This window comes from Hibiscus syriacus, unplaced genomic scaffold (assembly GCF_006381635.1).
Source record: "Hibiscus syriacus cultivar Baekdansim isolate YM2019G1 unplaced genomic scaffold, ASM638163v2 tig00110930_pilon, whole genome shotgun sequence".
Classification (NCBI taxonomy): domain Eukaryota; kingdom Viridiplantae; phylum Streptophyta; class Magnoliopsida; order Malvales; family Malvaceae; genus Hibiscus; species Hibiscus syriacus.
The window spans coordinates 392,380-416,366 of NW_024062917.1; the positions used below are offsets into that span (position 1 = coordinate 392,380).

Below are 23,987 nucleotides of genomic sequence, written 5' to 3' on the forward strand. Positions count from 1 at the left end.
AAGGGGAAAATTCAGCATTCTTTTTTTTTTTTTCGTCTTTGATTACACAAATTGATTAAAACCCTAATACATACGTTGTTTTTTTTTTCTATCTCATATATGTAAACCTGTCTTAACCAAAAACCTCAATTTTTTTCTCTTGCTTCTGTTTCATTTTGATCATTTTGCCATTATTCATGATTTCAAATCATTATTTTTGACGTAGAATTTTTCAACTGTTATCTATTGGTTTATTGAAAGTCTCTTTCTTCATCCTTTTTGTTTTATGATTATTGATCATTCCATTTACATGTGAAGCTTTCTGAGGGTACAATACAATAGAACGCCCTTTTTTCTGATGAAATTGTATTCTTGAGATAATTCTTGTCTTTGATACATTACGTTGATCATTGAATCATTGGTATTTGGCTCAATTGAAAGTGCGCGGATTGGAGAAATGAGGCTGCTGCATTAGGCTAAGTTCCAGAATTTTGTTCTCATAGATGTATGCTTATACAAGAAAAAGTGTAAGAATTGGGAGTAGTTTCAGATGGGAAACAATTGTTTTAAAAATGGCTTCTTTCAAACAATCTCAAATTCCATTTGGGGGAGTGGATCAGACGAAGATGCAAACAAGGATAAAGAAAAAGAAGCAGTTGAGTCTGGAACTGAAGAAAAAGAAGCTCCCAAGCAGCAGCCCCCTGAAGAAATAAAGATTGTTAAGGAAGAGACAGAAAAGGAAGAAGGAAAGTCTAAAGAAGAACTCCAAAGGCAACAATCAAAGCGTCCCCCTCAAAGACTTGACTCCAAACCAGCATTACAGGTAAATGTTGCTGTAAATAAAGAGGAAGACCCTAAGGTTGACCCTAAGAAAATACCAAGGAGACCCCATAATGTTAAAAGGCAGTCATGTGCTGGACTCAAGATAGACTCAGTGTTGCAAACGAAAAGAGGTAATTTGAAGGAGTTCTACAACTTGGGGACCAAGCTAGGGAACGGACAGTTTGGGACAACTTTTGTATGCACCGAGAAAGGTACTGGGAAGCAGTATGCTTGCAAATCGATTGCTAAAAGGAAACTGGTAACTGAAGCTGATGTTGATGATGTGAGGAGGGAAATTCAGATAATGCATCACATGACAGGGCACCCTAATATTGTGTCCATTAAAGGGGCTTACGAAGATCCGGCGGCGGTTCATTTTGTCATGGATTTGTGTGCAGGGGGAGAACTCTTTGAGAGGATTGTTAAGAGAGGCCACTATTCTGAAAGGAAGGCATCAGAATTAGCAAGGACTATAGTTGGTGTTGTTGAAGCCTGTCATTCCATGGGAGTAATGCATAGGGATCTTAAGCCTGAAAATTTTCTTTTTGTGAATGAGGAGGAGGATTCACCTCTTAAAGTCATTGATTTTGGATTATCAATATTCTTCAAGCCTGGTATGTTCAATATTCTTTCTTCTTTTGTCACAAATATTTTTGTTTTTCTTTTGAGTCCATCCCAATTGCTGTTCTGCATTGAAACTCTAAAAGATTAATTTAGCCTTACCTCACATCACACTTACCTCACATCACCCTGGTAAATTTGTAGTAAACATTTGTATGTGCATACTTCATGTTGAATTTAAAGCTCAGTTTGCTTTCAATTCCCATGAACTGGCTAGCTTTAATTAGAATGGAAACTATGCATTTTTCTTAACATATATACATACATATATGATATATCTCAAAAGCATGGTTTCACAACTTTACGTTTTTCTTCTTGCTATTCTTTAACTACTTGCATCTAGAAAAGAAAAGAAATAAGAGTAAACTTGCATTTGGTAAATTGTGTACTCATTTTCAGTTATATATGGAATCAAATCAAATATATATTAAAGTGACCCAAGTGAAATTTTAAATTCCTTGTAGGTCAAAGTTGAATGTTTATGTCTAGGAGGATGCAGCTGACTTTGATGTTAATTGGATGTTAGTTTACGTGTTGTTTACCAAATTGAATAAATATTCTCGGTAGGCTATTCGTTCCTACGGGGGGAAAAACTAGAGAAATTTCCACAATATTGTGAAGCTGTGTATGCAATCAGCAATGAGTTGTTTTGTTAATGAAGGTCTTAACGTTTCAGGGGATACCTTATCTGCCGTTGTTGGAAGCCCATACTATGTTGCACCAGAGGTTTTGAAGAAGTGTTATGGTCCAGAAGCTGACGTGTGGAGTGCTGGGGTGATCATTTACATTCTCCTATCTGGGGTGCCTCCATTTTGGGGTGGTAAGACTTCATCCTATGTCATTTCTTTTTGTTGAAAACCTGAGATAGTTATTTGAACTTTCTTGTTTAACTCTGCATTTTTTTATAATTTACTTTGGTCTATTTGAGCTTTTCTGAAACAGACAGTGAACAAGAAATATTCGACGAGATTTTGAAAAGTGAACTTGACTTCACATCTGATCCTTGGCCTAGTATATCTGCCAGCGCAAAAGATCTAGTGTCGAAAATGCTTGCTAAAGACCCCAAGAAGAGGATAACCGCATACGAAGTGCTATGTAAGTCACTTTTACCATGTGAGATGGATAAAATGATATAATTTTGTTTGTTACTAATCCATATTATCATGTGTGTTCACCACTGCTATGGGAGAGTTGTTACCAATGACAAAGAGTGAAAAGGAACAGTACTTATCAGTATTCTCAAAACTATTGGATAAGTTAAGACAAGTTTTTGGCTGTTTCACTTTGAAATTTGAGGAGTTAAGCTAATTTGATTTTGGTTCCTTGCAGGCCACAGGTGGATTCAGGTTGATGGGGGGGCTCCAGACAAGCCACTTGATTCTTTAGTCTTAGGCCGCATGAAGCAATTTTCTGAAATGAAAAAGCTCAAGAAATTGGCCTTAAGAGTAAGTTTATGCCAGTGAGACATTGGCCTATCTCTTTCGAACATCGGTCTCCAAAACTTGTTTAAATATCTATGTTAAGGTACTCGTGTCTGACACATAAATAAATATGTATGTGGGAGTAAGATCCTCCAAATACATGGAAAAAACATAGAAAAAGTTGAGCATATTCATGTCGGACACATACGATTCTCATCGCAAGTCCAAGTAACATGAGAATAGAGACTCTGAAAATCTTCCAATGAACAATCCCTAGTAGCTAAAATAACTTGACCCTTTTTTCTTTTAGGTTATTGGAGAAAGACTTTCTCAAGAAGAAATAGCCGGATTGAAGGAAATGTTCAAGATTATTGACACAGATAACAGTGGTCAAATCACTTATGAAGAACTCAAAGCTGGATTGCAAAGATTTGGTGCTAATCTTGCTGAATCAGAATTTCGTGCCCTAATGCAGGCTGTAAGTTTCATTTCACAACACCTTCACTGCAAATGCCTTAATGATTAATGTTTCATCAAAGTGTTAAGAAATTGATTTGTCGTTCATCAAGAAGACTATGCTATTTATGCTTCCTTCACATTGTAATCAAATTCAGTTTTGTTCTTTTCATTTGTTCGGAAATCGCAGGCGGACATAAACAACAGTGGTACAATCGATTATCAAGAGTTCATAGCTGCAACAATGCATCTAAACATGATCGAGAGAGAAGAGAATCTCTTGGCCGCTTTCTCGTATTTCGACAGAGACGGAAGTGGCTACATCACTCAGGATGAGCTTCAAAAAGCTTGTCAAGAGTTCGGCATCGACGATATCCACTTGGATGAAATAATGCGCGAAGTGGATCAGGACAATGTAAGCCCCTCCAATCCATGTAAAACATTTAAGACACAGACATAGTTGCATTCCCTCCTTGATTTGGAACGTGTTTGAATTGTTTTTGCAGGATGGACGGATAGATTACAAAGAATTTGAGGCCATGATGCACATAGGGAATCCTGAATTCAGTAAAGGTCTAACCATTGGATTAAGGTAAACACTGCCTGTTTCTTGACAAAGATATATATGTAGTCGTGACATAGGGAATTTTTCCAAACTTTTTAGAGTTTAGCATTAGTTTAGCTCTTCAAAGTTTGAGGATCACTAATATTCACCAGGCAGTCTTTCCTTATGTGTCTCAAATATTGTACATATTTTGCAATCCCCTCTTTGATTTTTTTCCTATGCTGAATAATCAATACAAAGGATTGTACATGCTGACCTCCTAAGAACACTTGTATGAAACAGCCTAAGATTATGGATGTAAGATTACCGGGAACAATACACTATTTTGTTTTGATTCGTTTACTCGAAACGTAAGATTATCGTATTTGATCGATAGAATATAAGGTTATGTAAGAATATGTTTCATCAACTTACTTTTGTTATAAAATTATTTTTAAAGACAAGTTCACTTATTTTAGTACATTTGTTTAATTTTTATTTTTACTATCATTTAAAATAAACTTATAAATCATAGTTACAATAATGAATGAAAGTAAGATTTCTTTGTATTTTTCTCTCTTTCCTATTATGGAAATATCTACAAATTGTCTAAAACCTTACATTTTAACAAAATTGAAAAATATATAAATTTTCTCTCTCAAAAGGAACATCAACATCATCATTGTCACTTAAAAAAGTATTTTTTTTAGAATAAATATTAAACTGAGAGTTAATTTGAACTTGGAAATAGAACAAAGGTTTTTGTATTTAACTAAAGTAAAAATTCTTTTGAAATCTTAATTGATACAATGAAAGGATTTTGAAAACAAGTTTGCAGGAAAAGACAAGTGTTGGAGAGCTTGAAAATAGGTATACCCTTTCTTTTATTCTCATGATATTTAATATATTGCCAATAAAAATAATTTTTGTAATCAGATAATAATAGTAATCCCATGTGGATTTAAAGAACCAACATCAAAATGATTCTAATAAGATTTGATAATAAAAAAATCCACTAACCCCAAGGTTTATTAATTTTCTGAATTTTCAATAAAAGATAATTTTATTCTTTATTAATTACTTATAATTATATTTATTTTTATCATGTTTATTTTTTATTAATAATTTTCAATTAAAATACTAAAAAGACAATTGTAAAATCATTTTAATCATTATTAAATTAAATTATAAATTATATTCTATTCTAATATAATTATATAAACATATCTTTAATCATATAATTAAAGAAAATCCATGATTAATAATATGATGATCATACCAACAATTTGGACAATGATATTCTTTAGGTATACGGATACATAAATTTTTATGTTATTATCAACAGTGCTATAACACAGTTATAGTTGTCAATTCTTCATTATTGTGTGAACATAAGTCCAATCAATTATCAACATTTTTCTGTCACTAATTAGACCGAAATCGAAACAATATATGTATGAACATTGTGGATTCTATGACATGTCAATTGTATTCTTTACCATGAACAATAAATACTCACTATTCATTTACTTACCATGTTGTCATCTCTTTTTTGCTAATACAGAACATGGAGTCAAGGCTGAGGAACTAACCCCCAGTAGCTTCCTGGGCAATTAAGGACTCCAGATCATGTGGAGGTGTCATGAAATGATCTTCCCCAACAGAGTGACCCTTTGCCATTTCAGCGAACTTATCGGCTACTGAATTTGTCTATCTTCTTATCATCGAGATCCTTAGCTCTCATTTTTGTTCAAGAAGTATACAAATAGAAGCAATGAGTGATGTACTCACGATTACAGATCGCCTTGTTATCCCAACCTCCATGCATGCACGAGAACCACATGAATCTCTCATAACTCTGCAGTTAGAACCGAGCAAATTTTGAGACTTTTGGAGAAGCCAAATAACTATTCCCCTTGACCGTTTCTTAGAGCTCCACTCGTAGCCAAATAACAAAATTATCGTAATAGATCAGCAGTAGCTGTTTTAAAATAGACCTGAATGAAATATGAATAACGATGATTTATGACATGAAATGAACATTAATTAACCTTTAAGGTTTAAGAAATGAAGTCTGCCTGTAATGATAAAATTATGACTGATAAATTCATGGTGAGTATATGATTTACAAATTTAAATGTCATTGTATAAGCATGATGCCTTGAAATGTTAATGCCATTGAAATTATGAAATTGTTACAATTCATGGCTATGAACACAGTTGGTGGTATTAGATTGTGGTGAGGTAGTAGTCAAAGAGTTGTAAGAATTAAATTCACATGAATATTAAAGGAAAATCAACAATTGCTTTTAAATTAATTCTACTTTTGCCTTAACTTCTAAACATGACATTTTCATTCGTATAAGATTATCGGTTCGAGTAAAGGATGTTACATTAATTGATGTCCATTCACTGCATAAACACCACCCTTTACTAAAACATTGCTTTACTTGTATATATTCACGAGAGAGAAAACAATGCAAAAAAAATCTTATTGGAGAATCACATTTTAAAAATGTTTTGAAAACCTCATAAAAGTATGTTGTCATGACCTTAAAAAAGAAGTTTTCACTTCATTAATAATGGAAGAGGTTAGACTTACTGAATTAGTTCACGTTGTCATGATCCTAACTTTGTGGCGATTCTCGTGATAGAAATATATTAACAAATTGCCCCATTTCTGCAATTCCTTAACAAGCTCAACTAAGGCTTGTTTCTTTTTAACCTTGATTGCTCTTTTTTCCTAGCTTTGTTTAAAGGTATGTAGCCCACTTATAATGAATTATTGGGTGCAAACCCGTTTGGTTAAGGTATTGCCTTGAAAAAGCAAATCTACAAAATGTATGGAAGATTTGAATGTGATGGTTGGATTGAATAAAAACAAGTTATGGTATACTTGAATACTAAGTAAACTTTCTTTTATAAAAGAAAAAATAAATGAAGTGGATGGTGGATGGTTTTAAATCAATCCCCAGACCTAACCAATTTATAAAAGTGACAATAATTCTTTCAGTTTATGCAAACGATGCTGAATTCAAAATTCAACCTCCACAATTTGGGCCGTGCCGTTACTAACGTGCACACATCCTACATATATAATTATTACAACCTAATACTTTTAAGAAAAATAATATTTTTTAACCACCGAAACCACTTAATGAATTCTCTTTCTTGGTTTTGCTAATTACACATTAATTTAATACTTACTATATATTTTTAGAAGAAATCAAATCAAATAAAAATCAATCCATATTTATTACCATGATTATTGTACTCGGTACACCATGCGAGAGATCGTATTCTTCTTCACGTGTCTCATTTAATTGTTTGGGAAAAATCAAGTAATTTTTATGTTGTAGCCAACCTGGAGGATCCAAGCTCCAGGCAGTGCCCTGATTCATGCAATGGGACTGCAGTTTGATTTCCAAATCAATAATTTAAACATTTTTAATACAAAATTTTATGTGTTTAAAATAAATCTACGTCGTCCCCTAACATGACTTTTCTTCCTTTAACTAATTGTAGGCACAGAAAAATGAATAAAGAATAATTAATTGACAAGCAATTAATCCACAAACAGACCAACAATGAACCAGAGAACCTTCATTACGAAAGCAAAGTGGCAGTGATTCATACACAAAAACAATTAAAAAAATGGTATGTAATTACAGTATTTATAACAAAATAACACCAAACTTTCTCTTTTCTGGGGATTTCTCTCCTTTTTTTTGTATTGTGATTATCCAACAAGCATTCACCAGGCATTCCCAAAAGCCTATCCTTACAACTGCAAATGACAATGCATCTTTTACCCGGAGAAACTGTTGTTCACCTTTGTTTCCTTTCCTACCATCTCTTTGTTCCAACTCAACACTACAATTTCATACATATTTATTAACAAGATCGAAACCGTAGAGTGCCAAGCATCCAGCATCCGATCTCCAACAACTTACCTGCATAATCGATTCGGAACACAAAATTTAAGTCAAACAAACAATCAAGTGTCTACATGACCTGACCAATATGTATATTCATTAAATCGAACAACTAAGAGGCATAAATTAAATAAGTGAGTAGTAAACTCATACCAACCACCAAACCCCCATATAAAATTAAGGTCAGCAAATAATTAAGTACAGAACAATTACACAACAGATATTGCCAGCTAATTGCAAAAGCTTTAATGATAAAGAAAGAATTAATTATATGTAAGGTTTTGTTGGCAATGAAGTTGTGGTGGGGCTAAGAGCTGCGAGCCCTGGGTTCTTGGTTACATGGATTCGTTAGCAATGAACTCGAGAAATAATTTGGACTATTAGTTAAAGACAGCTCTTCTACAGTTCCATCTAAACACTTGTACCAAAAGACTAGTTAACAAATTCAGCCTTCCTCTCTTTCCCTCTAATGCCGGATTGAGTGCATTTTCCAGACAAACAACTGTCAGTTGTCCCATAACAACCTCGTCTTACCCTCCCCTGATTAGGGCGATAATCAAATCATATAATGATTCCTTAACATGGCAGGGTGTTATTAGCTCAATTCTGTAATGCTAAGCAAAGAAAGTATAGCTCCAAGCTTTCCTTTCCATACACTCACATATGCTTAAAACTTAAACCCCCATCACCAAATCAAAGCCACAATATATAAACTGTATGGCATGCTCCTATATGTCCCACCACCTAAAACATCAACCATCAAAACACAATCTAACTTAATAATCACTCCCTCAACCTCAACCTTACATTCTTTTTATTCTCTTATAAACCTCATCAACTGAATTCTAAGCTAAATACTAATTGTTTCTATCGGATAACTCCACAGCCGACTAGTAGAGTTAAGAGACTGCCATATATCCTATGTCTATACTTAAGGGTATGTGTGGCGGTGTGACGGATGGACAGACAAGGATGTGATAATATCTCTATCTAAAAACAAAACAACTAAATGCTCAAAGTTGCATGGTTTATGAACTTATATATCCTAGCAATAATTAATTAACCGGATAACCAAACCAAATAACCAGAGACAGTTGCAGAGTTAATTAAAACTGCAAGAAGAAAAAACAATACCTCTCCTGGGCTTGGAGGCAACCTTAACAGCTGCTGGTTTCTTAACAATTTCGGTTTCTTCTTCCGGGAACAAAACCCCATCGATTCCCTGAACCGAAATCCTCCCATCCGTGTAAATATCAGGGTCAAACAAATAAGCTGATCCCTCGCCATGCCCGAATTTCACCGAACCATCAGCCTCCTGAGCCACTACCTTATGCGGCAGCCGCAGCGTGTCATATTTCACTTTCCCGAACCTCCGAACTGCATTGTACATACTCTCCTCCGTCTGATACTCGGGGATGATATGATAATATATGATCTGCTCCGTTGCTCCAGGCTCGCTTAACTGATCCGTAGTAAGCTTTGCCATGGCTTCGTCGTTGGGAGCCAAGACTGTTATAAGATATCCTTCTGAAACTAGTTTCCCCATCTCCGTTGCTAAAGACGTCAAGTTTACTAGAATATCAGCCATTTCGTTGTACCCTCCGTAATGCAATAAAGTATGGATGAAATCCTTGACCTGGCTCTCACCGTCAAAATGATGACGAGGTCCGCCGGGTCCAGGAGCCGGTGCTGGCGCCAGAGAAGGACCTGGAGCCATCGCGTCGTAGATTGGAAGTACCGGCGGAGCTCCAAGTGGCACCGGGGCTGGTTTCTTCAGCCTGTGAGTGCGAGGATCTACTTCAGGCGCACCCTCAGGTAATACAGCGGTGATTGACTGGAGATTACGTCTCTTGTTGAAGTCTTCTATTACGGAACGGGGAATGAGAAGCTGACGAATCCCGTGGATGACTCCGTCGGGTCGGATCACGTCGTCAGGTCGGATCAACTCAGCTGAGCCAACAGTTTTTCTGCCGGTGGATTTGGATGATAAGTGTATATGGTCGTTGCAAAGGGTGGTGTGCTTGACAGGGCCGGTTTTAGGATGGGGCCATTGGTGGGATCCGACCCGTTTGGGGATAATGTGAAACATGAGAAGGGTTTGGAGGGACTTGAGGTTTCCAGGTTCAAGCAGGAAGCGCTTGAACTCGGGGTCGAGTTGACGCTCCAAGGCTTCATTACGAGGAGCAAAAATGGTAATATTGTGCTTACCAACCGCTTCTTCAAGAGTCTGGAGAAGTAAAGCTTTCTCCACGAGCTCAGCTAACTCGGTGTAATGCGAGTCGAGAAGAGCAACGAGGACGGAGTTGGAGTTAATCTGACCAGAAGCTGTTGAAGCAAAAGATTTCCCAGATGGGTTTTGAGGCAATGCAGCTATGGCGACCGAAACAGAGGAGAAGAGAAGGAAAATGAAGATATGAGAGGAAGAGACACCATAGATGGAAGAACCCATGGTGCTCAAAGGAAACTTAAACAAACAACCTTAAAAAAAACAACAACAACAACAAGATGAGATATTTGAAGATTATGGTGGGTATTGAGTTGCAAGCGGAATTTGGTGATGGATTATTGCTTTGGGGACAGGCGCAGCAGAGAAAGAAATGTGAAGTGTTTCTATCAAAGCAACACTAACAATGGAGATGAAGAAGAAGACGGAAAAGGTGAGAGCCTTTAGGTTAGTGATTGAGAGAGAAGGGTGAGTTAAAGAGAGACAGGCTGGATGGGGGGACCACACGGGGAAGAAGGCGACCTGTTCTGTCACTTCGTCTGGACTTTGCTTGGCTCGGCTTGGCTTCTAAGATCAGACTTTAATACTTGAGCCAACCCTTGCTTCTTACTTCACACTTGTTAATACTCCACAAAGTAGCAAGAGTGGGTTAGGTTCAGGTAATAATATTTTCAGATTCTTGTTTGGTTTCTTAGAATTTTCTGCCGAAACAATTAATAAAAGGTGTGGGCAGAAAACAAGATGCATGTGAATGAGCCGAGAGTGTGCAAAAGGTGGCTTCAACTTAAGGCTAAGGCAAAGCTGTCGGTGTCCAGAAAATGAAGAAATATAATACAGCAACGTGTCCCCATTTGCTATGCCCAGGAATAAAGTGGCGCGTGAAAAATGCTATTATATGATTGCCCCACCCACCCTCTACTCTATTCCCTTTTTAATCACTGAAAAAATTCACATATTTAGAAATTACTCTTTCTGCTTTTATTTCTATAAACGTACGTACTCCACTTATTTTTCATCTCTAAAAAAACTCATTTAATTGCACTTAAAAGCCCAACTGAATTTTTGTTTTAATAAGTTCTAATCTTCGTTTGAAATTTGATCATTAATCTTCAAATAAAAACACATTTAATTCATGATGTTTTTAAATAAATTATTTGATTGTGATTTTTAAAATAAAATATTATTCTATTCCCGATTTAAACTATAAATTTAATTGATTTTCAAGTGTAATTAGATAAATTTATTTTACATATTACTTAAAAGTTAATTCTAATTATTAATACAATAACAACAATAAAATTCTATTCTCATATGCAATAGGGTAAGGGGATGTAGGGAAGTAGACTGGCTCTAACGTAAGGTTGAGAGCAGCTTCTGTGTTAAACCTTCGGCAGTCAGAAAAATTAAAAATAAAGATAAAATGCAATGCATGTATAAATAAATAAATAAATAAATACATAGTTGAATATTCTTCATATGCACGTCTTAAATGAGAAGTAATCCCTGCAAATAAATCCCTGCGTAAAAATCTCTACATATAGACAGAAACGTAAGACCCGGCTAAATTTAAAAAGAAGAAACCTGAAGAGAATGATACACAGAAGTCAACGATAGCAAGCTACGAGAATGATTAAAGTCAAATGGGTTGAAACATACACTAAGGCAACACTACTCTGCTACCCTAGTTCTAAGCCTTCATAAATTTAAATGACAAAAACGTATAAAAAGTAGAAGTCATGAGAATTACTACAAAGACATTAAAAAGAAGACAGAGATGTTACACAGTAAGGTTGTAACCCGCACTACTCGGCTACCCTGGTCTTAAGTCTCCATACTTTTCTATCAGAGGTCATGCCCTCGGTAAGGGTTAAATCCTTCAAATCATATCTCAAGCAGTCTTCCCACTTCCGCCTTGGTCGTCCTCTCCTTCTGGCACCGTCGACTGTAATCGACTCTACCCTCCGGACCGCATCCGACGGTTGTCGCCTAAGGACATGCCCAAACCACCGTAGTCTTCCCTCCCTCAATTTTTCGGATACATGCACCACCCCCAAGGACATCCTAATGGCAGAGTTTGGTGTCATGTCCCACATAGTCCTACCACATGCCCATCAAAGTATTCTTATTTCAGCGGCCTCCATCCTCCTTACGTGATCCTTCTTGATTGCCCAACATTCTGATTCATACAGCAACGCTGGTCTTATTGTCATTCTATAAAATTTTCCCTTAAGTTTTAGAGGCAACTTCTTGTCACACAAAACTCCAGTAGCAGCCCTCCACTTTAGCCATCCCGCCTTTATACGGTGTGTAACGTCATCATCTACACCTCCATCTTTATGTATCATAGACCCTAGGTACTTGAAACAATCCTTTGAGGGAAGAACTTGTCCTTCTATGCATACATCTACATCTTCATCGTTTTGGTTCCCACTGAAGTTTGAACATAAATACTATGTCTTTTCAATATTGATCCTTAGACCTTTTTCTTCCAAAGCAATCTTCCAAGTAGCCAGTCTACTAATCAGCTCAGATTTTGTTTCAGCAACTAGGACAATGTCGTCAGCGAAAAGCATACATCATGGAACACCGTCTGGTGTCGCACAATAGATGTCGTCCATAATCAAGGCGAAGATGTAAGGGCTAAGAGTCGACCCCTGGTGGAGTCCAATTTCCACCGGGAATGCCTCGGTGTTGTCAACTGTAGTCCTAACGTATGTAGTAGATTTATAGTACATATCACGAATCACCCGGATATAAGCAGTTGTGATCCGTCTCATTTCCAAGGTCTTCCAAATCGTATCGTGGGGCACGATATCATACGCCTTCTCAAGGTCAATGAACGCCATGTGAAGATCTCTATTTTTTCCCTATATTTAACCACAAGCCGTCGAAGTAGATGAGTCGCCTCCGTAGTAGACCTGCCTGGCATAATGCCAAATTGGTTTTCCGAAACCCTAGTAACCTGTCTCAACCTAGCCTCTATCACCCTTTCTCATAGCTTCATGGTATTATTGAGTAGTTTAATACCTCTATAGTTGCCACAACGTTGGGGATCTCCTTTATTCTTATAGATTGGTATCACCGTAGACTCTCTCCACTCCTCTGACATCTTGACAGTCTCTAAAATAATATTAAAGATGTTGGTGAACCACTTAGCTCCTTTTTCTCCTAGGGCCAACCACACAGTGATAGGAATTTGATATTGACCGACAGCTTTGTCCCTCCCATCTTTCTAAGAATCATTTTGACTTCCTCAAACCCAATCCTACTTATAGGGTAGTCAATTGTCGTAGTATGATGGTCGGCTGACCCATCAACGTTACTATCTCTACAAGGAGAGGCACCGTCATTAAATAAGCCAAAGAAGTAACTACCCCAAACCATCTTAATATCATGATTTTTCACTAAAAGAACACCATTGTTGTCCTTAATCTCTAATTATTAATGTTAGCATTAATTATTTCCGGGCCAGCCCATTTAAACACACTAAAACTAAACTGGTTAATCAGCCCATTTAAGCACTCATTCTAATTATTTATGTAAGCACTCATTTGTATACAAGTATGAGCGAGATTTCTTTCGTTTGAATGTTATGTTCCAGAGTTGATGACGACAAAGGATCTTAGATGTACGAGGATTATAGAGAACCTGTACATTAACATCCACTTTCAGTTATCGATCGACTGGTCAAGAGTTTTTTTGAGTTGACTCGTAAAATTAAGACAGTCGAGAGGGTTCAGAGTATGAAATATTGTTTGTTGAGTGGATCTCCAAGGTAGAGTAGGAGAGCCTCCGAGTTGGCTGGTCCATAGAAAACTTCGACCAAAAGGACCAAAGACTCTCAAGTATTGTGAAGTTCTTTATCAGTTCATTCCTGAAGGTCAAGACAGAGCTTAGAATGGAGAGGTATATTGTGAGAGACCATTAGCGACTAAATCAATGATGAGTTTGGGAGGTACAACGTGGATTTCACTTCCTCCCGTGTGTGATTAGTGTGGTATGAGGAACTTGGGTGAGTACAATGGGAGATCGAGCACTTTGTTAGAGACTACCTAGAGACAATGGGTGCAGCTCCTGCATCATCGTAGATATTAGCCCCGACAGTTCAGCGTGATTAGGGACCCTTTAGAGGAGAATGTAGTGTTGCGTTAAGGTAGCAGAATCGAAGAACTGCTAGATATTCAGCCATGCCAAAAACCAGGGTAGCATCCAAACAGTATGCAGTAAAGATCCAAGAAGAATGTGACACTATTAACGTTATCACATGTATGTTTATATCATTTTCTATTCATGTATTAATGGACTCTGAATAAGTACAACTTTTAATATCCTGATATCTAAAAAAATTATGTAAATATATATAACTTTTAATATCCTGATACCTAATAATAATCATATACTTATATTGATATATTTATGTTTATGTACTTTTAGATAAATAAAAAATTAAATATATATATTAAATTATTTATATAAAAAATTATAATATATATTAGAAATAAAAAATATTTTCTATGGACTTTTATATAAATACATAGAAAATATTTTTCACTTTAATATTGAGAATTAAACTTGTTAGAAAAATATATCTCAATGGTATTTGATAAAATATATATTATTAATATTTTATTTCATCCAACCAAACATTATAATCTTACATTATTATCAAACAATCCAAACAATTTATTATGTCAAATAATATTACGTCCTAATAATAATATTTTATCTTATATTTTGTGAACTGAATGATTCGAGTGTCACGCAATTCTTATAGATAAATTTAACGGTGGTAACATCAAGTAATTATTTGTAATGAAAAATATTTAAAATATTAATTAGGATCAGTGTTTATATTAAAACTAAATAAAATTGTTTGTTAAAACTGGAATGGCATTTTAGAAAAAAGTTTATTTACAAGCCTAGAAACCATGTCCCTACCGCGTGTATTACAAGACAGAAGCCAACCAGGCATCCATTTAGAACGAGTCAGGTTTTCCATTGTACTTTGTGTTTTGGCCATTTGATAATGCAAGCAGAAAATATATTTGCAGCATATTGTTCGTGTATATTTACATGATAAATACCAAAAAAAAGAAGCCAAACACAATACAAATTTTTTTTTTTTTTTAAAGATGGCATTTTAGCAAATTATTTCAAGGATGTTCTATTTTCCGTCAATCATCATAATTAGAATACATAGATTGAACTAATTCATATACATAAGACCGTATAAAATTTTATATATATATATATATATATATATATATATATATATATATATATATATATATATATATATATATTCCTTCTCATACATCCTCTTTTATTTATTGAGATTCAGGCCACAACCCCCACGAATCTTTGTCCATTATAAAAAAAATGTTAATCCACTGGACAGAAATGCAAACCATCTTTCCTCAGCTTGTCATCTCTGGAGAAACATGGATTGGGCACCTGAAAACCGAGACAAAGGATCGAAACGCTAATAAAAAAACGTGGGAAAGACGCAAGGTTGCTGGTCAATGAAGAAAATTCTTCAAAATTCATGTTATGCAGATCCGCTGGATTGAAAGAGGTATGGCGGAAGCAAGTCAGATACTTGTTCTACTTTGCGGGAGGCTATGTCTAAATAATAATATAAAGAGTAGATGACAAATGCAAATTAACCAGAAAAACGCACCTACAAAGATGAAAAGCTGAGGATAGACTCAATTTGCAGAAATAACACTTCATGTATCAAATAGAAAGAGAACTAGTGGCGTGCGGAGGTCGTGAAGGGAAGATCTGTGTTCCTCCCTGTATTATGCTGGTTGCCTTGCTCCGTAACAGAAGATTCAGCCGAATGACGTGACGCAGAAGCTTGGTTTTCTCTGTTGTTCCCATTGATCTCAAGTCGCTCCATCATACGAGATACACTAGCAATTCCTGCGCTTACTTCTCGAAGAACTTCATTCCCAATATCAGACATAGAAGAGCTACGTGAGAACAACCTCTCCTTCAAGCCTCTTGTACTCTTAGAAATTGACTCCTTATATCTTCGATTCGGAAAGTTTTAACAATAAATTAATAACAAACTCGAAAAATATGCATTGTCTAGTTTCATACCCCTAAAGATTTTCAACCATACCTCAAGGACACTGCATTAAGTTTTGATTTTAGAGACTCCGAAAATGACTGAAATTCTAACGGTCCTGCTCCCTCTGTATTTGTAAATGAATTATCACCAGAAGTGCTTCTATAAACAAAGACAAATAATCAACTAGATAATACATGCACCATTACAAAATCACTAGAAGTGCTTCTGCAAACAAAGGTAAATACTAGAGATATATACAATGTAATATTCAAATGCATGACAAAAGAAGTCATAAATACCTATTATTAAAGGAAAATGCTCGTCTATTCACTGGACTGGCAGTAGTTCCAGAGGCTGATGTATTCTGTCCAGAAGGAAATGGAGGCATCTCTTCTCGAGATGGTAGCGGACTAGATGGCCTAGCCACAGTAACTGCAGGTGCTTCAGATTCCCTTGCTATCTGAGTCTGAGTTGACGATCCAGAACCAGATTGCTGTGCAGTGGGATGAGAAAACACCAATAAGTGTGAACGACCATTAGTAGATGATCTTCTCTGGCCCTCCCTCCTACTAGTGCGGTGGGTCCTTCCCATTGCAGCAGCAAAGTGCTGAATTATACGCTCTTCAAGTTCAGGGTCATTTACACCAACCGGCAACTGCATTACAACGCAAAAATTGTGTAAGTTGTATTTAAAAGATGGACGGATGTCGTAACGTATTAATCGCCAAATAATAGTAAAAATGTTATTGTTATAAGCACTTGGAGGTGTTGGAAATAAAACACTCACACAAACAACTTTTATTGAAACTCAAACAAATATTACAAGAGTATTCTCACTCAAAAACAAGAACTACAACTCACTCTTATAAGACTTTGCTTCTTCACTCACTTAGAGGCTCTTAATTTTTCTTGATGCTTAAAACTAAAATGGGAAGGGGTATTTATACTACTCAAGAACAATCCTACACCACACAAATAAACTAATTTAAACCATTACAAATTCAACAAATATCTAACTCTCACCTAATTAAATTGATGTAAGCAATGACATCATTAATTAAATGATGTAAGCAATGACATCTTTAATTAAATGATGTAAGTAATGACATCAATTTAGTTTGGGTTTGGGTTTAGGCTCCCATAATGGATCAAGTTTATGATCCAACACCCTCCCTTAAACTTGATCTCGTGACCCCTAGTAGGTTCCTTAATCTTAAGAAGTCTTCGCTGGTCAGTGGCTTGGTAAAAATATCAGCAACTTGATATTGTGACTTCACATATTCAACTTCCACATCTTTTCTTGCAACACACTCCCTTATATAGTGGTAGCGAATATCAATGTGCTTGCTTCGATCATGGAATACTGGATTCTTTGCTAAGGCAATGGCTGACTTGTTGTCGACACAAACCTTGGTAGGCTCTTCTTGTATCAAACCAATCTCCTTCAATAGATTTCTAAGCCAAATTGCATGACAAACACATGAGGTAGCAGCAACATATTCCGCTTCACAAGTGGATAATGTGACAATCGGTTGTTTCTTTGACATCCATGTGAATGCAATATCTCCCATGAAAAATACGAATCCAGTAGTGCTCCTTCGATTATCTATGTCTCCACCCCAATCACTGTCGCTATATCCAACAAGCTTGTAATCATTAGAAACTGAATAGAACAAGCCAAAGTCAATTGTACCTTTCAGATAGCGAAGAATTCTCTTTGCGGCTTTAAAATGGGTGGTTGTTGGGGATTCCATGTAGCGACTAACCAATCCAACTGCGTGAAGAATATCGGGTCTCGTGCAAGTTAGATAGCGTAGACTTCCTACCAAACTTTTGAAGAATGTTGGATCTACACTTTCGCCTTCTTCATGTTTGGTCATCTTGATCCCGTATTCTGCCGGTGTGCTTATTGGCTTACAGTTCTCCATCTTGAACTTCTTCAGTATCTCCTTTGCATAGCTTTCCTGTGAAATGAAAATTCCATCATTTTGTTGCTTAACTTCAATGCCAAGGTAGTACGCCATGAGCCCCATGTCTGTCATCTCGAATTCTTTCATCATCACATCCTTGAATTCATTAAACATGCTTGGGTTGCTTCCAGTGAAGATCAAATCATCCACGTAGAGGCACACGATCAAAATATCTTCATCTTTGATCTTGATATATAGAGCATGCTCGTAGGGACATTTGTTGAAGCCATTCTCTTGGAAGTACTTGTCGATTCGGCTATTCCATGCCCTTGGTGCTTGTTTTAGCCCGTAAAGAGCCTTCTTCAACTTCAACACCTTGTCTTCATGCCCTTTGACTTCATAGCCTGATGGTTGCTGAATGTAAAGTTCCTCTTCAAGAACTCCATTTAGGAAGGCGGACTTTACATCCATCTGTTGTATCTTCCACTTGTTTTGAGCTGCCAAAGAAATGATTAGTCTGATAGTCTCCAATCGAGCAACAGGAGCAAATACCTCATCATAGTCAATTCCAGCCTTTTGACTATAGCCTTTAGCAACTAGCCTCGCCTTGTGCCTTTCAATCTCTCCTTTGGCGTTTTGCTTTGTTTTGTACACCCATTTGACACCTATCGCCTTATGTCCCTTGGGAAGTGAGGTAAGTTCCCATGTGTCATTCTTCTCAATGGCCTTGATTTCTTCGTCCATCGCATCTCTCCATTTCTTTTCTTGTACCGCTTCTTGAAAGCTCACTGGTTCACAATCGGCAAACAGACAAAATAATGTAAGATTATCTTGTCGTTCAGTTACCTCATAGAGATCTCTAAGGCTTCTTGTGCGTTGCACAACTCTTTCACTTTGACTCCCACTTGACGATGATGAAGGTGATGAGTCTCCTTGAGTGGTTGATGTTGGTGAAGTGGGTGGAGTTGCAAGCTCTTGTTGAGATTCATCTAGTTGCTCCCTCATTGTCTGCTCATCTTCTTCAAACTGAGGAAAGAAATTGAAGTCATCTGTATGAGAGTTAAAATCCCATTCTCCTTCTTCGTTGAAGACCACATCTCGACTAATCACAAACTTCTTATTGTCTGGATTGTACAACTTGTAACCCTTCGAATTAGCATCATAGCCGATGAAGATAAAACTCTCGCTTTTATCATCAAGCTTCGTTCTTCTCTCGTCTGGTACGTGAACATGGGCTATACTTCCAAAGGTTCTCAAGTGGGAAATGCCAGGCTTTCTTCCACTCCATGCCTCTTGCGGTGTCTTTCCCCATACACTTCTTGTTGGAGATCGATTTGACAAGTAGACTGCACACGATATTGCTTCCGCCCAAAATTCTTTGGGTAGTTTCTTGCTTTTGAGCATGCTTCGTGCCATGTCGAGGATTGTTCTATTCTTTCTTTCTGCCACACCATTTTGCTGGGGGGATCTAGGAACTGTCATTGGTCGACGAATTCCATTTGCTTCACAGAACTCTTGAAACTCCTTGGAAGTAAATTCTCCACCTCGATCGGATCTCATGGCTTTGATCTTTCTACCGCTTTCTCTCTCCACTGCTGCTTTGAACTTCTTAAAGACTTCAAAAACTTCTGACTTCTGTTTCAAGAAATATACCCAGGTTTTTCTTGAAAAATCATCAATGAAGAGAAGAAAATAGTTATTGTTACCGAGAGAGCTTGGCTTGATCGGTCCACACACATCGGTATGGATGAGCTCAAGTGGCTTCTTAGCTCTTGTCTCTGACTCCTTTGGAAAGCTTTTCCTGAATTGTTTCCCGACTAGACACCCTTCACAGAGTTGGTCAGGATGGTTGATGTGAGGTAGTCCTTTCACCATCTCCTTCTTAGATAATAGCTCTAGACCTCCAAAATTGAGATGCCCAAATCGAAGATGCCAAAGCCATGATGCATCTTTGTAGCAAGCTTTCAGGCACTTTGGAACATCATTTTGTATGTTGATCAAGAACATTCTATTCTTTGACATCGGCACTTTAGCAATGAAGTTATTCTTATCATCTTTTATAGAAAGATTATAATTATTCATATGAATATCATAACCTTTCTCTACCAGTTGCCCTAAACTTAAAATGTTACTTTTCATATTGGGCACATAGTAGACATTTGAAATAAATTGATGTCTCCCATCTTTCAAACGGATAAGAATGTTACCTCTCCCTTTCACTGCTATTGTGGAATCATCTCCAAACGAAACATTTCCACTTACTGACTCGTCTAGCTCCACAAACATGTCTTTCCTTCCACACATGTGATTGCTTGCACCACTGTCAAGATACCAGGAATTTGCTTGGCCACCATCAGTTTCCTTTCGTGCTAGAAGAAGAGTTTCTTTGCCATCTGTCTTTTCCTCCACGTAATTGGCCTTCTCCTCAATTTTGTTGTTGGGAGCTCTACATTCTGAAGCATAATGCCCAAATTTTTGACAATTATAACATCGAATTTGAGATTTGTCATACTTTGAGTTTGGATTAATTCTTCCACGGCCTCGTGTTGAGCTTTCTCCTTTCTCATAGTTGTTGTTGGAATTGTTATTGTTGTAATTCCAGCCTCGTCCACGACCTCGACTTCCACCTCGTCCATGGCCTCTACCTCTGCCTTGGCCACGTTGGTTTCTATCATTGCGTTGGCTCTCATGCATATCCTTGAGTTGCAGCTTGAGGAGTTGCTCAGTAAACTCATGCTTCTTTTTATGCTTCTCTTCGTATGCTTGCAATGATCCTTGGAGCTGTTCGATCTTCATTTCTTCCAAGTCTTTAGTTTCTTCAATCGTCACGACGATGTGCTCAAATTTGGGATCCAACGAACGGAGTATCTTCTCTATTATCCTCACATCGTCTAACTTTTCACCATTTCTTTTTAATTGATTAGAAACAGCTACTACTCTTGAGAAATAATCTGAAATAGACTCAGATGCTTTCATGTTTAAGGATTCGAATTCACCTCTTAATGTTTGGAGACGAACCTTCTTCACTTGCTCGGATCCTTTGTAAGAGGTTTGCAGCTTCTCCCACGCTTCCTTGCTAGAGCTTGCACTTGAAATCTTTTCAAACCATCATCATCTAATGCTTGATAGATTAGGTAGAGAGCTTTCTTGTCTCTCTTTCTTGAATCCTTCAAAGTTGTCTTTTGATCTGGTGTAAGAGTAGCAAAAACATCATCATCCGCATGCTCATTATAGCCTTTCTCTATGATATCCCACACATCTTGTGATCCAAGAAGTGCCTTCATTTTGATACTCCAATTGTCGTAGTTGTTGTTGTTGAGTGTCGGAACTTGGAATGGTGCCATACCATTTGCCATATCTCTCAATATAATGAGATTTTGTAAAATCCGATTGCACGGATGAATCCGGAACGATGAAAAAAAACTTTGGAGGGACTTGGACAACTCGGTCAAGAGCTCCAACTCGGCTGAATCGGCTCAACTCGGTGAGTCAACTCGATTTTCTGGCAGCAGTCTTCCGGCGGTGCGTGGCGGTGCGTCAGAACTCAGATTGAGAAAATTCTGGCGGCGTCGTATTCCTCTCGTCGAGACCTTCGATCTTTCCAACTCTCTCTGATGCCACTTTGTTGGAAATAAAACACTCACACAAACAACTTTTATTGAAACTCAAACAAATATTACAAGAGTATTCTCACTCAAAAACAAGAACTACAACTCACTCTTATAAGACTTTGCTTCTTCACTCACTTAGAGGCTCTTAATTTTTCTTGATGCTTAAAACTAAAATGGGAAGGGGTATTTATACTACTCAAGAACAATCCTACACCACACAAATAAACTAATTTAAACCATTACAAATTCAACAAATATCTAACTCTCACCTAATTAAATTGATGTAAGCAATGACATCATTAATTAAATGATGTAAGCAATGACATCTTTAATTAAATGATGTAAGTAATGACATCAATTTAGTTTGGGTTTGGGTTTAGGCTCCCATAATGGATCAAGTTTATGATCCAACAGGAGGCAGCATACATGTTGCAACTCAAAATCACCAAGGGTGGGATGGTGAAATATGGCGGTATTTCTTGGTGCAGTAACCCGAACGATCCTTTCCCTTTCTACTGCTTGAAGCATTTCTTGACTGTAAACCATTATTAGCTTATTCCATAGATTTTATGATGAGAAAATTTTCAAAGGAAAATGAAAAAGTGCTTTAATCAATGTAAAACCTTGCAGAGTCCTTCAAGTTAATGGCTCGCCAACACATGGGACATTGTGAGCTTCTCTGGCACCTACAAATAACAAACTTGTTTATCAAAGGAAATAGTATATAAAACATGGAACAAGGAATGAACATGAATAATGTCTTAGCAAACTCATCAGACAGCCAATATAGGGGTAATAATATTAAATTCATGAACATGAACTGGAATAATATATTGAAAAAAGACAGTAATTTTGAGTTTTACAAGATATGTACCATTCAAGAATGCATTGGAGGTGGAACTCATGCTTACAATTTGTCACCTGCAAGCAATAATAGCAAAGACTTCAAAATGAGGCATTCACACAGAAACTTAAAAGAAAATAGCAAGTAAAATCCCCATTACCAAGAAAAGGATTAATAAAACTGAATTTATGATTTAGGTATTACCGTGGAAGGATCACTCGAACAAAACTCGTCGAGGCATATGCTACAAGAATCATCACTGGCATCCTGGATTCCCCCTTCGACAAAAGCTGCAGCCGATGTCATACGACTGTCCAGCTTCTGTGTCTCCTCCATCCTCAGAACCTTCATATATATATATATATAACCCAGAAATTTTGGTTCTTAAAATAAAATAAAAGATAAAAATCCATAAACACATATTGAAAATACACACACAGTCATGGGTTTACCTCCAAAAAAAGGAATTTTGGAAACTCTTGAGAGATGAGTTAAGGAATCAAGGATATGCCCGGAAAAGACGAGAAATTGAGGCTTCTGAATTTTCTTTCCTCTTCTATTTATTTAACCAAAAGGATCCATTAAGAACAAGCGGGAACCCTACAGAATTTAGAGGGAAAAACTGATTACCAAATGACAAAATAGGAAGAAAATGAAGAGGGAGAGAAAAAATAGGAAAAGAAAAGCCACGACCACCATTACCTTTATACATCATTATTGTTCTTCATTTATGAAACATATTATCTCCTTCACCAAAATTTAGATGGAACTGATTAACGTAAACATATTAACAATAGACTTCAGTTAACACGTATTTTTAACCATCTGTTAAGAACCATCTATTTAGTTCATTATTATCAATTTTTTTTATTTTTTGGGTATTAACAATAAAACTTTTTAAAGAGACGTTCTATAGTTTCACTATGACTCATGCATAACGGGTTTCTATTAGTCATCTCAATTCCATGGTTGATTAGAAAGTTCAAGCAAGGTGTTAACTAATTTAAAACAAAAAATTAAAAAGATCTTTAATTTTGCTTCATTATTGTAATTAAAATGATAATTTTATTTAATTTTTTAATTGAATTAATGTAATTTGAATCTGTAATTGTTTTGAATAACGAGTTAAAAATAAGCTCATAAAATAAGAATACACATATTTATGTGAAAAATATTATACATATGAGTGAAATTTCATTATGTTAGTGACAAATACAAAAGAAATTTCTGAAGTACATCAAACCCTAAATCTTAGCTATATATATATATATATAGGTTAAGATTCATTAACACTACGTTAAATTCTTTTAATTTTATAAAGATTTAGGGACGTTGAATGAGTGAAAATAGATGAGTGAGATTAGCTCTTTGTTTTTCATTGAATATCTTCTCATGTCCTAATGTTAATCTCATCCATTTATTTTTACTCATCTAACGCTCTTAAACATGTGTAAAATTAAAAGAGTTTTACATAATCCAAAAGGATCATATCCAGATATGTGTTTTTGTGTGATATGATCCAATTACTCGATATAAAACCTGTT

At 36.4% G+C, this 23,987-nt stretch overlaps 3 protein-coding genes across 4 annotated transcripts; 1 reads left to right on the plus strand and 2 right to left on the minus strand.

The window, feature by feature from the left end:
* The first annotated feature begins 478 nt into the window (after positions 1-478).
* Positions 479-3,895, plus strand: LOC120146660 (calcium-dependent protein kinase 26-like). Its single transcript, XM_039160165.1, has 7 exons — positions 479-1,415; positions 2,099-2,242; positions 2,365-2,517; positions 2,752-2,867; positions 3,154-3,321; positions 3,490-3,714; positions 3,806-3,895. Exons 1-7 carry the CDS (start codon positions 530-532, stop codon positions 3,893-3,895), a joined length of 1,782 nt encoding a protein of 593 aa, XP_039016096.1. The 5' UTR covers positions 479-529.
* LOC120146593 (fasciclin-like arabinogalactan protein 15) lies at positions 2,784-11,613 on the minus strand. 2 transcript variants are annotated; one of them, XM_039160113.1, is made up of 4 exons: positions 11,570-11,613; positions 8,895-10,255; positions 6,926-6,930; positions 2,784-2,795 (listed from the first exon to the last, which is right to left on the minus strand). In XM_039160113.1, coding segments are annotated over exons 2-3 (1,335 nt in total). In that variant the 5' UTR covers positions 10,228-10,255; positions 11,570-11,613; the 3' UTR covers positions 2,784-2,795; positions 6,926-6,928. The 2 variants fall into 2 exon arrangements, with proteins under 2 accessions (XP_039016044.1, XP_039016043.1); XM_039160112.1 differs by lacking the exons at positions 2,784-2,795; positions 6,926-6,930 and adding an exon at positions 7,686-7,796 and having other exon boundaries at positions 8,913-10,255.
* A 4,168-nt stretch (positions 11,614-15,781) lies between these two features.
* LOC120146661 (E3 ubiquitin-protein ligase RHF2A-like) lies at positions 15,782-23,146 on the minus strand (the record flags this gene model as incomplete). Its single annotated transcript, XM_039160167.1, has 8 exons — positions 22,896-23,146; positions 22,648-22,788; positions 22,474-22,520; positions 22,223-22,285; positions 22,026-22,134; positions 16,378-16,733; positions 16,130-16,237; positions 15,782-16,037 (listed from the first exon to the last, which is right to left on the minus strand). Coding segments are annotated over exons 2-8 (1,071 nt in total), but the record flags the coding sequence as incomplete, so codon positions are not given.
* Positions 23,147-23,987: the final 841 nt, after the last annotated feature.

Excerpts from the sequence above, each read along its gene's own strand:
- LOC120146660 (XM_039160165.1), top strand. The coding sequence starts at position 530 with ATGGGAAACAATTGTTTTAAAAATGGCTTCTTTCAAACAATCTCAAAT. Across the intron at positions 1,416-2,098 it reads ATCAATATTCTTCAAGCCTG|GGGATACCTTATCTGCCGTT; the intron begins GTATGTTCAATA and ends TTAACGTTTCAG. Across the intron at positions 3,715-3,805 it reads GCGAAGTGGATCAGGACAAT|GATGGACGGATAGATTACAA; the intron begins GTAAGCCCCTCC and ends TTGTTTTTGCAG.
- LOC120146593 (XM_039160112.1), bottom strand. The coding sequence starts at position 10,227 with ATGGGTTCTTCCATCTATGGTGTCTCTTCCTCTCATATCTTCATTTTC. Across the intron at positions 7,797-8,912 it reads TGCCTCCAAGCCCAGGAGAG|GTAAGTTGTTGGAGATCGGA; the intron begins GTATTGTTTTTT and ends TCGATTATGCAG.